Source organism: Salvelinus sp. IW2-2015, linkage group LG4q.1:29 (assembly GCF_002910315.2).
Source record: "Salvelinus sp. IW2-2015 linkage group LG4q.1:29, ASM291031v2, whole genome shotgun sequence".
NCBI lineage: Eukaryota > Metazoa > Chordata > Actinopteri > Salmoniformes > Salmonidae > Salvelinus > Salvelinus sp. IW2-2015.
Window position 1 is genome coordinate 3,695,002 of NC_036842.1, and position 13,364 is coordinate 3,708,365.

Below are 13,364 nucleotides of genomic sequence, written 5' to 3' on the forward strand. Positions count from 1 at the left end.
ACAGTTTACCACAGATCTCTATGAAATGAGGGTGGCAGGTAGCCTAGCGGTTACAGTGTTGGGCCAGTCACTGAAAGGTTGCTGGTTCAAATACCCGAGCTGACAAGGCATAAAATCTGTCAATGCACCCTAATTTGCGAGGGGTGCCGTATTACTATGGCTGGCCCTGTAAAACACTTTTTTATAAATACATTTTATGACTGGATGTGTGTTTCTGACTGGCTGATGGCAGCTGTGATCGAGAGACATGGACAGTGGCGGGAGTCGGTGATTTAATTTACCATGGCATCCTCACCTGAACCTGCGCCCATGGTCTCAGGCTGAATCGTGCTGCCCTCCCTGTCAACCAGGTCACAGTGTTTGGATAGGCATATGTATGCCAGACTGGCACAGCCCATCGTCAGGGACCTGCGTTACCGGAGACTAACTGTACCATATACACATAGAGAACCACTACACAGACATGTACAAATACCATGCATAACACGCATGATAAAACACACAGTTCATTGGTTCAAATGTGCATGTAACCATCACACGAGACCAGGCAAAAGTTCATAGTACATTTAAGGTCATCACACTACTATGTGTCACCTTGTGTGACTGTTTCTGTGGTCCTGTGACAGAGCGACTGGGAGAGGCAGGAGCTTCCTGTAGTGATGTCACAGCACCAGAGGCCCTGTTACCCATGGGGGGGGGGGACAAAGCAGTGAGCCCACCATGGTGCAGCCCCCGGGAGACGCCCTCTCCCGTCTGAATATCAACCCCGCACCCCCCCCCCCCCTCCTCTCTCTGGTGAAGTACTTCTCCACAACAAGTGCAGGGGATGGCACATCACATCCAGTTGATCCAATGGCATCAGGAAGGCCTACTACAGTACTAGCATAATATCATAATCACATTCACAGAATTCAAGAGAACACTATTATTGTACTATAATACAATAGTATAATATTGTATCTAAATGATCCCTTCACTTTCACAGTGAATAAAAAAACTAAACATTCCTACTCCAGTACAGATATTTATTGGTAAAGGAATCTGTGGGAAAGATCAGATAAATATGAAATTAAGTTTGATTTTAATGGGCATAAGTTATCATTTTAAGCTGTATGGCAATCATTGACACCAATAACTGCATATACATGAGATCTAAAATAACAGGAATCTAGACCTTCGTGTCTTCTAAAGCGGCCGTTGAAGTCACTAACCTGATCTTCATATGTGAGATCACATTGAAGCAGGAAGAAGTGAGGCAACATTAAGACCACATGACCCAGCATGCCTTGCAACATCTGAAACATTATGTTCAGTTCACAAAGAACAGAAAATACAACGCTAAAACAAATGACATTGTCTATGGATTGTATTTGAAATGAATCAATAAAGCGTATTGACGATTTCACAGGCGAGCAGTCTTCATTTCTTCTATATTTTCACAGACAAGTAATGTTATTCATGCTTTATTAGAGTCCAATTCAGCAAGCAGATTTCATTTGGTATCAGCTCTGGAGTTAGCATACACTAATATGAACACAAAAGTGCAATTGAACCAATCGGATCTTAAAACATGCTCACCAATAGCAGCACCAGAGACATTAATGAAACTAACAATATATTGCAGTTCACCAAAAATGTATACATTTTTTTTTAGTAGTACAACAAAGCAAGGCACGTTAAGTACAATATATTACCCTTTGTTAACTATTTGTTAATCAATTTATCATATTTTCTACTTGATAATCAGAGGTGATTTTAAGACTTACAGAAGTAGCTGGTAGCTTTGCCTTCAGCCATGAGAATAACATGGTGTTGAGGTATGGTACTGCAGGACTACCAAACTTGCGACTCTAATCTGTGGTTCACGGGCTCTTTTTACATGGAATTATACCTCATTAATATGGATTTAAAAACACTGCTATTCTCAAGCTTTATGCCAGACAGAGACAGTAAACATGTACCTCACATGATACTCCAACCAGACATGGGTTCAAATACTATTTCATGTCATTTCAAATACTTTAGCTATGCTTGATTAAGCTTGCCTGTTTCAATCGAACCAATAGAAAAGTCCAGCAAAATGTAAAAACCTGCCCAGCGGCACTCCTGGCAGGCTAGAGCAAAAGCTCAAAGTATTTGGACTCAGGTCTGACTCCAACATGGGGATATGCTGGGGGAGATCAGGGACATATACAAACAGGCACATTGTCCAATCACACCTTGATATACATTATTGTGCGTTGGCCTTGTAAACGTTGTGGTAGTTGTCGGGGTAAATGCCTTTCACGCGGTTGTTTGAGGGGTCAAAGGGCGACTTGAGGTGGGGCTTGGCCTCGTACACCACACCCATCCTCTCCAGAGTGAACTTCCCACTCTTTATGAAGTCAGCATTTACCTGAGAGAGAGAGAGCGAGAGAGAAAAAGCGAGAGCGCAAGAGGGGATAGAGAAAGAGAGATTGAAAGGGCGAGAGAGAATAAAGAATGGAAGAGAGCACACAGACATCGTTAAATCCACACCTTTACTCAGAGATGGAGGAACTCCGAGTCTTTAAAATAAGTTCCTAATCCATCCTGAGATCTGAAAGCTTAGGGAACCTTAGACTGTTCTTAATGACCTGACTCCGCTCTCCAAAAGCACTATTCCTGATTAGATAGGGTTCGTCAACTGGCACCCAGTGTCACAAATGTGGTGCATGGCAGATTTTCTTTGGCCTCCGAAAGCTCCAAGGTAAAATGTTTTTAATATATTTCTTGATAGTATCACTGATCTTTAATAAGCTTTACGTATCGGCCTTCGTCAGAGCTTTTGTGAGTTTTTTTAATTAGCACCCTTATGTAGACCTAGCCCCACCCACATCCGTTCCACGCATCGAATGGGGATGGAGGCAAAGGAAAAACAAAGTGCTACCAAATATAACAATATGCATTTCATAAATATTCAAATAAAGTGTGTACATAAAACGTATTAAACACGTATGTAAAACCACAATGAGGACATCGACCTATCAAGCAAGTTTTCATAAATCATCGGGTACAGCGTAAGAAAAACAGAGTAATCAGAAGTAGGGGCATAATTCATGTTCACATTAACAACATAATATAGAGGCATTTCATCATTAAGACCTTTAGGAAATAATGTCTGGAGGGTGAAAATGCCAAAACATTCTCTTTTGCTCAGAGTATTATTTATATCACCTCCCCTGTCTGATATCTTAACTTTCTCTATGCCACAAAATCCAAAAAAAAGGTAGAAATGTCATGTTTTAGGTCATTAAAATGTACTGCGACTGGATAATCGCTGTCGTTTTTTCCTGATTGAACTTTTATGTTTGAGAGAACGAGAGGTTTTACCTACATAGCACAGTCCACATGGACATTTCATAATGTAGATAACATGGGTAGTGCAGCACGTAATAATCGGATTTATTTGGAACCGTATGTGGGTGGCAGAAATATTCACACTTCATCATATTGTTGCACTGTGCGCAACCTCTGCATTTATAGCTACCATTTCGAAGCGGGCGTAAAAGAGCCTGGCTGATTTTCTTGTGTGGCTGGCAGTTTGCATGGACCAATTTATGGCGTAAATTGCGACCTCGCCTACATACAATTAGTGGTGGATTCTTAAATTCAGCAGGGAAAGCTGGGTCCGATGATAAAACATGCCAGCATCTCCCACTTTTCGCGAGTTCAAAGTATATGTAGTTGTGTTCTTTAGCTCTAGTGGGTCTTTTTTGTAGCAGTTCATCTCGTGTTTTCCCCAATACCAAATTAAGAGCTTCATCCACACATTGTGGAGAATAGCCTCTTCGTAGAAACCTATTGCGCATCTCAGCTGCTTTTTCTAGATAGTTCTCTGTGGAGTGGCATATACGGCGCCGTAAAAAACAACAACTTAAGACTAATATAAAGTTTTGAAATTATTATGTTTTAGTCAAATATAATATCTGGTTGGGCTTCTTGCGTCAGAGTACAAATACTTTATATTTATTTTCTGTCCCCCGACCATCCTCTCAAGAAAAAAATAAAATCTGCCCACGGCTGAATTTAGTTGATGATCCCTGAGATACTGTATTTCATTGTTTCTCTTTCTGTACCCATATACGGGTTGAAATGGCAGATTTGGGCACTGATGAACGGCTAAATTGGAACGTAGTGGCTGTACAGTAATATGCTATACATAACGTCAGAGCTGCACTTCACAGCGACGTATTGGGTTTGATTGAAAGTCGTTCTGAACTTGAGCCCCTCGCGCTTCACGAAATGAAATCACATTTTGTCACATGCTTAAAAAAACAGGTGTAGACTAACAGTGAAATGCTTACTTATGGCCCTTCCCAACAATGCAGAGAAAAAAAGATAAATAGTAGACGTTTAAAAATAATGAGGAATAAATACACAATGAGTAACGATAACTTGTCTATATAGATGGGGTACAAGTACCAATAACATATGCAGGGGTACGGGGTAATTGAGGTAGATATGTACATATAGGTAGGGATAAAGTAACGAGGCAAAGGGATAGATATGAAACAGTAGCGTATAATGAGTCAAAAGAGTTCGTGAAAAAGGTTCAATGCTATTGGTTAACTAACTAACTATTTAGCAGTCTTATAGCTGGTGCATCGGTACCACTTGCCATGCGGAAGCAGAGAGAACAATCTATGACTTGGGTGGCTGGAGTCTGACAATTTTTAGGGCCTTCCTCTGACACCATCTGACACCGACTGGTATAGGGGTCCTGGATGGCAGGGAGCTCGACCCTAGTGATGTACTGGGCCGAAAGCACTACCCTCTGTAGAACCTTGCGGTCAGATGCCAAGCGTTGCCATACCAAGCGGTGATGCAGCCAGTCAAGATGTTCTCAATGGTGCAGCTGTAGAACTTTCAGGATCGGCGGGCCCAAGCCAAATCTTTTCAGCCCCCTGAGGGGGAAGAGAAATTGTCGTGCCCTATTCACACCTGTGTTGATGTTTGAGGACCATGATAGTTCCTTAGAGATGTAGACACCGGGGAAATTTAAGCTCTCGACCTGCTCCGCAACAGCCCTGTCAATGTGGATGAAGGCCCTCTGTTTCCTGTAGTCCACGATCAGCTCCTTTGTCTTCACCTTGAGGGAGAGGTTGTTGTCCTGGGACTACACTGCCGGTTCTCTGACCTCCTCCCTGTAAGCCGTCTCATCGTCATCGGTGATCAGGCCTACCACCATCATGTCTTCTGCAAACTTAATGATAGTGTTGGAGTCGTGCACGGCCATGCAGTCTTGTGTGAACAGGGAGTAGAGGGGACTAAGCAGCACCCCCTGGGACGGCCCGTCAGGAATTCCAGGATCCTTAGCTTAGTGATGAGCTTGAAGGGCACAATGGTGTTGAACGCTAAGCTGTAGTCAACGAACAGCATTCTCAGATAGGAGTTCCTTTTGTACAGGTGGGAAAGGACGGTGTGGAGTACAATAGAGATTGCGTCATCTGTGGATCTGTTGTGGCTGTATGCGAATTGGAGTGGATCCAGGGTGTCTGGGATGATGGTCTTGTGAGCCATGACCAGCCGTTCAAAGCATTTCATGGATACAGATGTGAGTRCAACAGGGCGATAGTCATTTAGACAGGTTACCTTGGCCTTCTTGGACACAGGGACTATGGTGGTCTGCTTGAAACATGTAGGTATTACATACTAGATCAAGTAGAGGTTGAAAATGTCAGTGAAGATACTTGCATGCTGGTCAGTGCATGCTCTGAGTACGCGTCCTGGTAATCCGTCTGGTCTGGTGAATGTTGACTCGTTTAAAGGACTTACTCACATCGGCTACGGAGAGCGTGATCACACAGTGAATACAGAGTACGGAATAGCTGGTGCTCTCATGCATAGTTCAGTGTTAGCCGTGAAGTGTTTAGTTTAGCTCGTCTGGTAGGTTTGTGTCACTGGACAGCTCGCGGCTAGGATTCCACTTTGTAACCCATGATATACGCGTCCGGATTAGTGTCACGGCCATTGAAAGTGGCAGCTCTAGCCTTTAGCTCAGTGCGGATGTTGCCTGTAATCCATGGCTTCTGGTTGGGATATGTACACACTGTCACTGTGGGGGACAACATCGTCGATGCACTTATTAATGAAGCCGGTGACTGGTGTTGGTAAACTCCTCAATGCCATCGGATGAATCTCAGAACATAGTCCAGGCTGTGCTAGCAAAACAGTCCTGTAGCTTAGCATTCGCTTTTTCTGACCACTTTTGTATTGAGCGAGTCACTGGTACTTCCTGTTTGAGTTTTACACACATCTCTCTGTGTGGAGTAAAGGGGATCTAGAGCTTTTGCCTCTATTTTCACTGGTGACATGCTGGTAGAAATGAGGTAAAAAGTTTTTTTAGTTTTCCTGCATTAAAGTCACTGGCTACTAGGAGCTCCGCCTCTGGGTGAGCATTTGTTTTGCTTATGGCCCTATACAGCTGGTTGTGTGCGGTCTTAGTGCCAGCATCGGTTTGTGGTGGTAAATGGACCCCTACGAAAAATATAGATAAACTCTCTTGGAAAATAGTGTGGTCTACAGCTTATCATGAGGTACTCAACAACAAGTTGTTGTTAACAAAAAAGGCACACACCCCCCTCTGAGCTTCCCCGACGCAGTTGTTCGGTCCTGCCGATATATAGAAAAAAAACTGAGATTTATATTTACCACGTCCTTGTTCAGCCACAACTGAGAAACATAGGATATTACAGTTCTTCAGATCACTTTGATAGGACAGTCTCGAACAGAGCTCATCCATTACTCTCCAGTGATTCCATTATTCTCCAGAGAACAGTTTCAAGATTATTATATACCCTGGGTTGTCTTGAACAGAATGAGCCTGTTTGTCTATTCTGAGGAAAATTTGCCATGGCACATGCACCTGAATGCACTCATGATCTTTTGTATGCGCACCAAAAATGTTACCAATTTCCCCGGAATTGCATTGTAAAAGCCTAACACTGTAATAGCGTATTTTATAGCTTATCTAGTCATATTAGCAATAGATCAAGCTTTAAAATGATGCCCACCTGATGCAGATTGCGATTTATAATGGACCGTTTTTAGATTTCAACAGTAATTGTGTGATGGCAGGGATGCAGGTTTGTGTTCCAAAACAACTAAACGTGTGTTTGATTTAGTTCCTCAGATAGGAGAGCTAAAAAAAACACCTTATAGTTAAAGACTTCTTGAGTCATAAAAGCGCATTGAAATGACGTAGGAACTGTACACACTTTGGAGAGGTGTGTGTGGCCACTTGGGAGACACCAGTTAGTCCTCTCACTCAAACGCTTGTCATTGTTTTGTCTTATGTTGCACCTACCCCACATTTTCCAGGACTATTCTTATCACGTTACCGAATGTATCCAGAGTATTTTCAGATTTTGTTATCAACAGCGTAATGTTGTGTCAGGTATAATGTTGTATACTCATCTTTGGTCTAATAATTTCCCCATCATCTCCAAACTGTTTCAATTTAGCCCGATCCATATAGACCAATTCCCACAAGAGTCAAGGGTCAATGAAACCCAAATGTAATAAGAGGTCACGAAACAGCCAGTTCATTCACATCTCAATGTCAAAACTATTCCGGCCCAATGAGTCTGTTCCTTTGCTTCCCTTCCTCGCAGCGCTGTGGCCCCTGCTCTTTCCCGTTCTGGCTAATTATAACTCTCCAAAAACGAGCTGGGCTGGAGGCAAGCCTAACCCAGCTCCTAGTCTGTACCCTAGCCCAACCGCAGTCAAAGTCAACTGGCCTCTAACCCTCGGCCCCGCCCCTAGCCAAGCCCCTGCCCTGCTCTCCCCTAATCATTAGCAGTTTGTCACTCCATCTCTTTCCCCCCTCCTCATTCTCTCCCAGTCTCTCCCTCAGTACTTCTTGCTTACTCTCTCTCATTTGCTTTGACTTGTTTTCTCCCTCCCTCGCTCCTCTATCCCACCCCAATTACCTCCCTCCTTTCCTCTTGCACGCTCCCTCCCTTCTTTCCTCTCAATCTATCCCTTCTTTCCTCTCCCTCTCGCTCTCTCCTTTCTCACTGTCCTCCATCTCTGCTTTTCAGTAATCAGTGAGGCAGATGAATCCCTCCCTGCCACTCTGACCTTAGCAGCAGTAGCAAGTAAGGAGAGGAGAGGTTGAGTGGTGGAGGTTCCAGAGCCATGGGATGATGAGCTGCTTCTGACGCTGACTGACCCTTAACGCAGCGTAGGAGGGCATGTGGAGCGCTGTAGCGCAGGGCCAACGCCAGGGCTTTGTGAGTGGATGGGTGTGTCTGTTTCGCACTCTGCCATGCTACTGTGACGGGAGGGGATGTGAGCCCAATGATAAGTGACAGGGAGATATATATATATATATCTATCCTGTGGAACAGGTGGAGACCTAGACATGTGGTGTCTCACTCCGTAACGCACACAGCCCTGTAACACTCTCTCACACACACAGTGCAGCAGTATCTCAGTGAACAAGGCAAAGGTCATCCACTGAGTCAGAACCTGCTCGGCCCGGTAGGACACACCGAGGTGGTACCAGGTTAGCCCACCGGGCCGTATTCTATTACTACAGGTTTTATTATTGGGAGGGGTGTAAGGAAAACAACACAGAATGTACACATATGATACACAAATAACCAGGGTTTCTGGGGGGGGGTTAACAGCTTGGAAAGTATAAAGCCCTTTAAAATGGAACCCACCGCACCACTTCACCCCAGTGACTACTTATTGTTAACGGTTTGGTTCGGCAGTGCGGTAAAAAAATTAAATGCTGTAAATACTCTGCTGTGCAATTATGTCCTGGTTGTCGTAATCTCAAAAAACGGACGTGGCAGTTTCACCAATTAACGAGTCCAGCTTTATTTAAGGTTTCTTTTGAAATGCTGGGGGGGAAAAAGTCCTCGGTTTCCGAGGTAGCAACCAAAGCTTGTGGTGTGTGCGTGTCAAAGCCCTGGTACTAGAATCTGACTCAATTGCCACTCAGAATCAAATATGAAGTTGTTAAACTGCACGATATGCATATGATATGATGACGTGGTATAATTATATGAAAATCTGGGCATCTGCTCCAACACAATAGAGTCCCCGAATATTGTCTATCCTAAGTAAAAGCTCGGGCGAGATTGTCTGGAAGGCTGAGTTGATCAGGGTAGAGCCAATAAATGACGGATAATAGGAGAAAGAGACCGTTCCAGAACGTGCACGCCCACAGGCACGCAACACAGTGTGCTCTGAGAGGAGTCATCGCTTCCTAGCCGGAGGAGGAGCAGAGCAGCAATGAAGCGTTTCTAAAGAGCTGGAAACAAGCAGTGTTTTCCTGTCTGCCAATCGTCACTGAGCGTAACGGCCAGAATACCACCAATTATAATAGAAAACCCATCTCCCAACGAAGAAGGGGAAAAAAGCCTGTTAATGTTTCTTCTACTTGTGGTGATGACAAAATTGTGTGGGCGGCTGAGTTGATTCGTGTGTGTAGCCAACTATACATTACTTACCACTCCTCCGTCAGGGTTGCGGATGTATCCGTATCCGATCTGCTTGTCAATAAAGAATCCGTAGTCGGAGCGCCGCAGATGGCCTACGGGAACGCCGTTCCGGAAGATTGCTTCCAGGCCGAACATCGGGACTTTCCTGTTAGTAGGAACAGACAGAGGTGTCAGGTTCACGCTACGTCACACAGACCTGTTCAGGAGGATGTGATGTTGGAGAGATGGGGAAAGAGAAGAGAGGAAGAATTGGGAGGAGAGACAAACCAGGTTTCCATCCAACCATTTCATGCGGATGAAAAAAAAAAGGCAGGCCTAATGGAAACAGCAAATTTGTCGACAAAACAAAATACGCTAGACAAGGTGGGATATATTTTTTTGTAGATTAAATAGATTATGCGACAATTGAAGTAAACTTGGAGTTTCATGCAAATTTCCAATAAATATCGAGGGTAGGCTATCATTTGAATGATGATCGGTGCGGGGCTGCCAATTAGATATAAAGTACCAGTCAAAAGTCTGGACAGACCTTCTCATTCAAGGGTTTTCATTTGTACTATTTTCTACATTGTAGAATAATAACAAATTTTACAAATCTAAATATATTTTATATTTGAGATTCTTCAAAGTAGCCACCCTTTGCCTTGATGACAGCTTTGCACACTCTTGGCATTCTCTCAACCAGCTTCATGAGGTAGTCACATGGAATGCAATTCAATTAACAAGTGTGCCTTGTTAAAAATGTATTAGTGGAATTTCTTTCCTTCTTAATGCGTTTGAGCCAATCAGTTGTGTTGTGACAAGGTAGAGGAAGTATACAGGAGATAGCCTTATTTGGTTAAAGACCAAGTACATATTATGACAAGAACAGCTCAAATAAGCAAAGAGAAATGACAGTCCATCATTACTTTAAGACATGAAGGTCAGTCAATACAGAACATTTCAAGAAATGTGAAAGTTTCTACAAGTGCAGTCACAAAAACCATCAAGCGCTATAATGAAACTTGCTCTCATGAGGACCGCCACAGGAAAGGAAGAGCCAGAGTTACCTCTGCTGCAGAGGATACATTCATTAGAGTTAACTGCACCTCTGATTACAGCCCAAATAAATGCTTCAGAGTTCAAGTAACAGAAACATCTACTGTTCAGAGGAGACTGCGTGAATCAGGCCTTCATGGTCAAATTGCAGCAAAGAAACCACTACTAAAGGACACCAATAAGAGAGACTTGTTTGGGCCAAGAAACACGAGCAATGGACATTAGACCGGTGGAAATCTGTCCTTTGGTCTGATGAGTCCAAATTAGAGATTTTTGGATCCAACCACTGTGTCTTTGTGAGACGCAGAGTAGGTGAACGAATGATCTCCGCATGTGTGGTTCCCACCATGAAACAGGAGGTGTGATGGTGCTTTGCTGGTGACACTGTCTGGTTTATTTAGAATTCAAGGCACACTTAACCAGCATGGCTACCACAGCATTCTGCAGCGATATGCCATCCCATCTGGTTTGCACTTAGTGGGAATATCAATTGTTTTTCAACAGGACAATGACCCAACACACCTCCAGGCTGTGTAAGGTCAATTTGACCAAGCAGGAGAGTGACGGAGTGCTGCATCAGATGACCTGGAGTCGACAATCACCCAACCTCAAAACAATTGAGATGGTTTGAAATGAGTTGGACCACAGAGTGAAGGAAAATCAGCCAACAAGTCCTCAGCATATGTGGGAACTCCTTCAAGATTGTTGGAAAAGCATTCCTCATGAAGCTGGTTGAGAGAATGCCAAGAGTATGCAAAGCTGTCATCAAGGCAAAGGGTGGCTACTTTAAAGAATCTAAAATATATTTAGATTTGTTTAACACTTTTTTGGTTACTACATGATTCCATATGTGTTATTTCATAGTTTTGACTGGTACTGTGTGTATATGCAGTTGAAGTCGGAAGTTTACATACACTTAGGTAGGAGTCATTAAAACACATTTTTCAACCACGCCACAAATTTATTTTTAACAAACTATAGTTTTGGCAAGTCGGTTAGGACATCTACTTTGTGCATGACAAGTAATTTCCCCATCAATTGATTACAGACAGATTATTTCACTTATAATTCACTGTATTACAATTCCAGTGGGTCAAACATTTACATACACTAAGTTGACTGTGCCTTTAAACAGCTTGGAAAATTCCAGAAAATGATGTCATGGCTTTAGAAGCTCATACTGATAGGCTATAATTACATAATTTGAGTCAATTGGAGGTGTACCTGTGGATGTATTTCAAGGCCTACTTTCAAACTCAGTGCATCTTTGCTTGACATCATGGGAAAATCAAAAGAAATCATCCAAGATGGAGTCTGTTCTGACCGTCTTTTGAGCATGCACCAAAACCAGATTGGGCAAGGAGGTATGCTATTTATCGCAACAGTTTTGTGACAAAACCATCAGTTGAAATTGCAAATAAACACATGAAACTTCAGGTTTTTCTATTCGGTACCTGAATACATACACTAAAGTGCTTTTATGTGTACTACATCATCACGCACAGCCTTTTATCGGCTAAAAAATAGGTTTGACGGAAACACACCTCTGGGGGGAAAATGTTAATATTTTATGTATGTGATTGAGACAGCGCAAGAGACAGAGAGGAGAGCGCTGCACATGTCCTCTATATTGTTATTGTTAAATGGTTATTTTTGACCCTTGGTAATGTTGTCCCTTTGACAAGTATGACTATTATATTTTAATATATAAATAGAGAGCGCGCTAGAGAGCCATAGAGCCATAGAGAGAGCGAGAGAGCGCCAGAGAGAGAGCGAGAGAGCGCCAGAGAGAGAGCACCAGAGAGAGAGAGAGAGAGCGAGCCAGAGAGAGCGCCAGAGAGAGAGAGAGCCAGAGAGAGAGAGAGAGAGAACAGAGCCAAGAGAGAGAGAGAGCGCCAGAGAAGAGAGACAGAGCGCCAGAGAGAGAGAGACAGAGCGCCAGAGAGAGAGAAACAGAGCGCCAGAGAGAAAGAGAGGACAGACGAGACCAGAGCGCCAGAGGAGAGAGACAGAGCGCCAGAGAGAGAGAGACAGAGCGCCAGAGAGAGAGAAACAGAGCGCCAGAGAGAGAGAGACAGAGCGCCAGAGAGAGAGAGACAGAGCGCCAGAGAAAGAGAGACCGAGCGAGACAGACGGCTCACTACATCAAACAGACCTGTTTAGGTGATGTAACGTTAGAGCGTTTCAGACAGAAATGTCTTGTGTAGAACAGATATGATTGTCTGCGTGTATAATAGTCAGCCCCACTCATTGAATTTCTATCTGCACCTCAGACCTGAACCAGACAGAGTAGTCTCAGTGAATCAACTCAGAAAACGATATCACGTCAGGCTGACAGTCCTTTAAATCCACCTCTTACCGAATCCCTTCTAATCAAACCACAGCAGTTTCAGTGAATTACTGGAAACCACTTAGTCCCTCACATTTAGACCAAACCAGGTCTGCTACAGTACACCAACAGCAGGGAAGACTTGTGGGCTAAGTTTCGAAAATATGATTCTGTCATTTCTATTTCTATGGTTGTCATTAAGGCCATTGGTCATGTTGACTTTAAAGAGAAGAGAAACACACACCGTTCTAACTAAGAAAATAATGCCGGTGACATTTAATCATGTCCTCAAGGTAAAAAGAAAAGTTGCCATGGCGACCGTGACCACTCACTCGTCAATGGTGAAACAGACGATGCGTCTACGTAGTCCCTCAGCCTTCTGGTTCTCCAGAGAGGCCCGACCCAGGAAGGGAATGGTGCTCTTCATCTTACAGGTGAACGCTAGTCCCGCCTCCAGAGGCGTGTCATCAGGGCGCAGGTCAGCATGCCAATGTCTGTAGCCTTGGGGAGAGAGGAGGGGA

At 43.6% G+C, this 13,364-nt stretch overlaps 1 protein-coding gene across 2 annotated transcripts in view; it reads right to left on the minus strand.

Moving 5' to 3' along the window:
• Nucleotides 1-1,011: 1,011 nt before the first annotated feature.
• The window catches only part of sardh (sarcosine dehydrogenase), a 103,177-nt gene continuing 90,824 nt past the window's right edge, over nucleotides 1,012-13,364 (minus strand). For both annotated transcript variants that reach the window (XM_023983408.2, XM_023983407.2), the window contains exons 20-22: nucleotides 13,176-13,344; nucleotides 9,486-9,621; nucleotides 1,012-2,395 (exon numbers count right to left, since the gene is read on the minus strand). In XM_023983408.2, coding sequence (XP_023839176.1) covers nucleotides 2,231-2,395; nucleotides 9,486-9,621; nucleotides 13,176-13,344 — 470 coding nt within the window. In that variant the 3' untranslated portion in view covers nucleotides 1,012-2,230. The remainder of the gene's footprint in view (nucleotides 2,396-9,485; nucleotides 9,622-13,175; nucleotides 13,345-13,364) is intronic.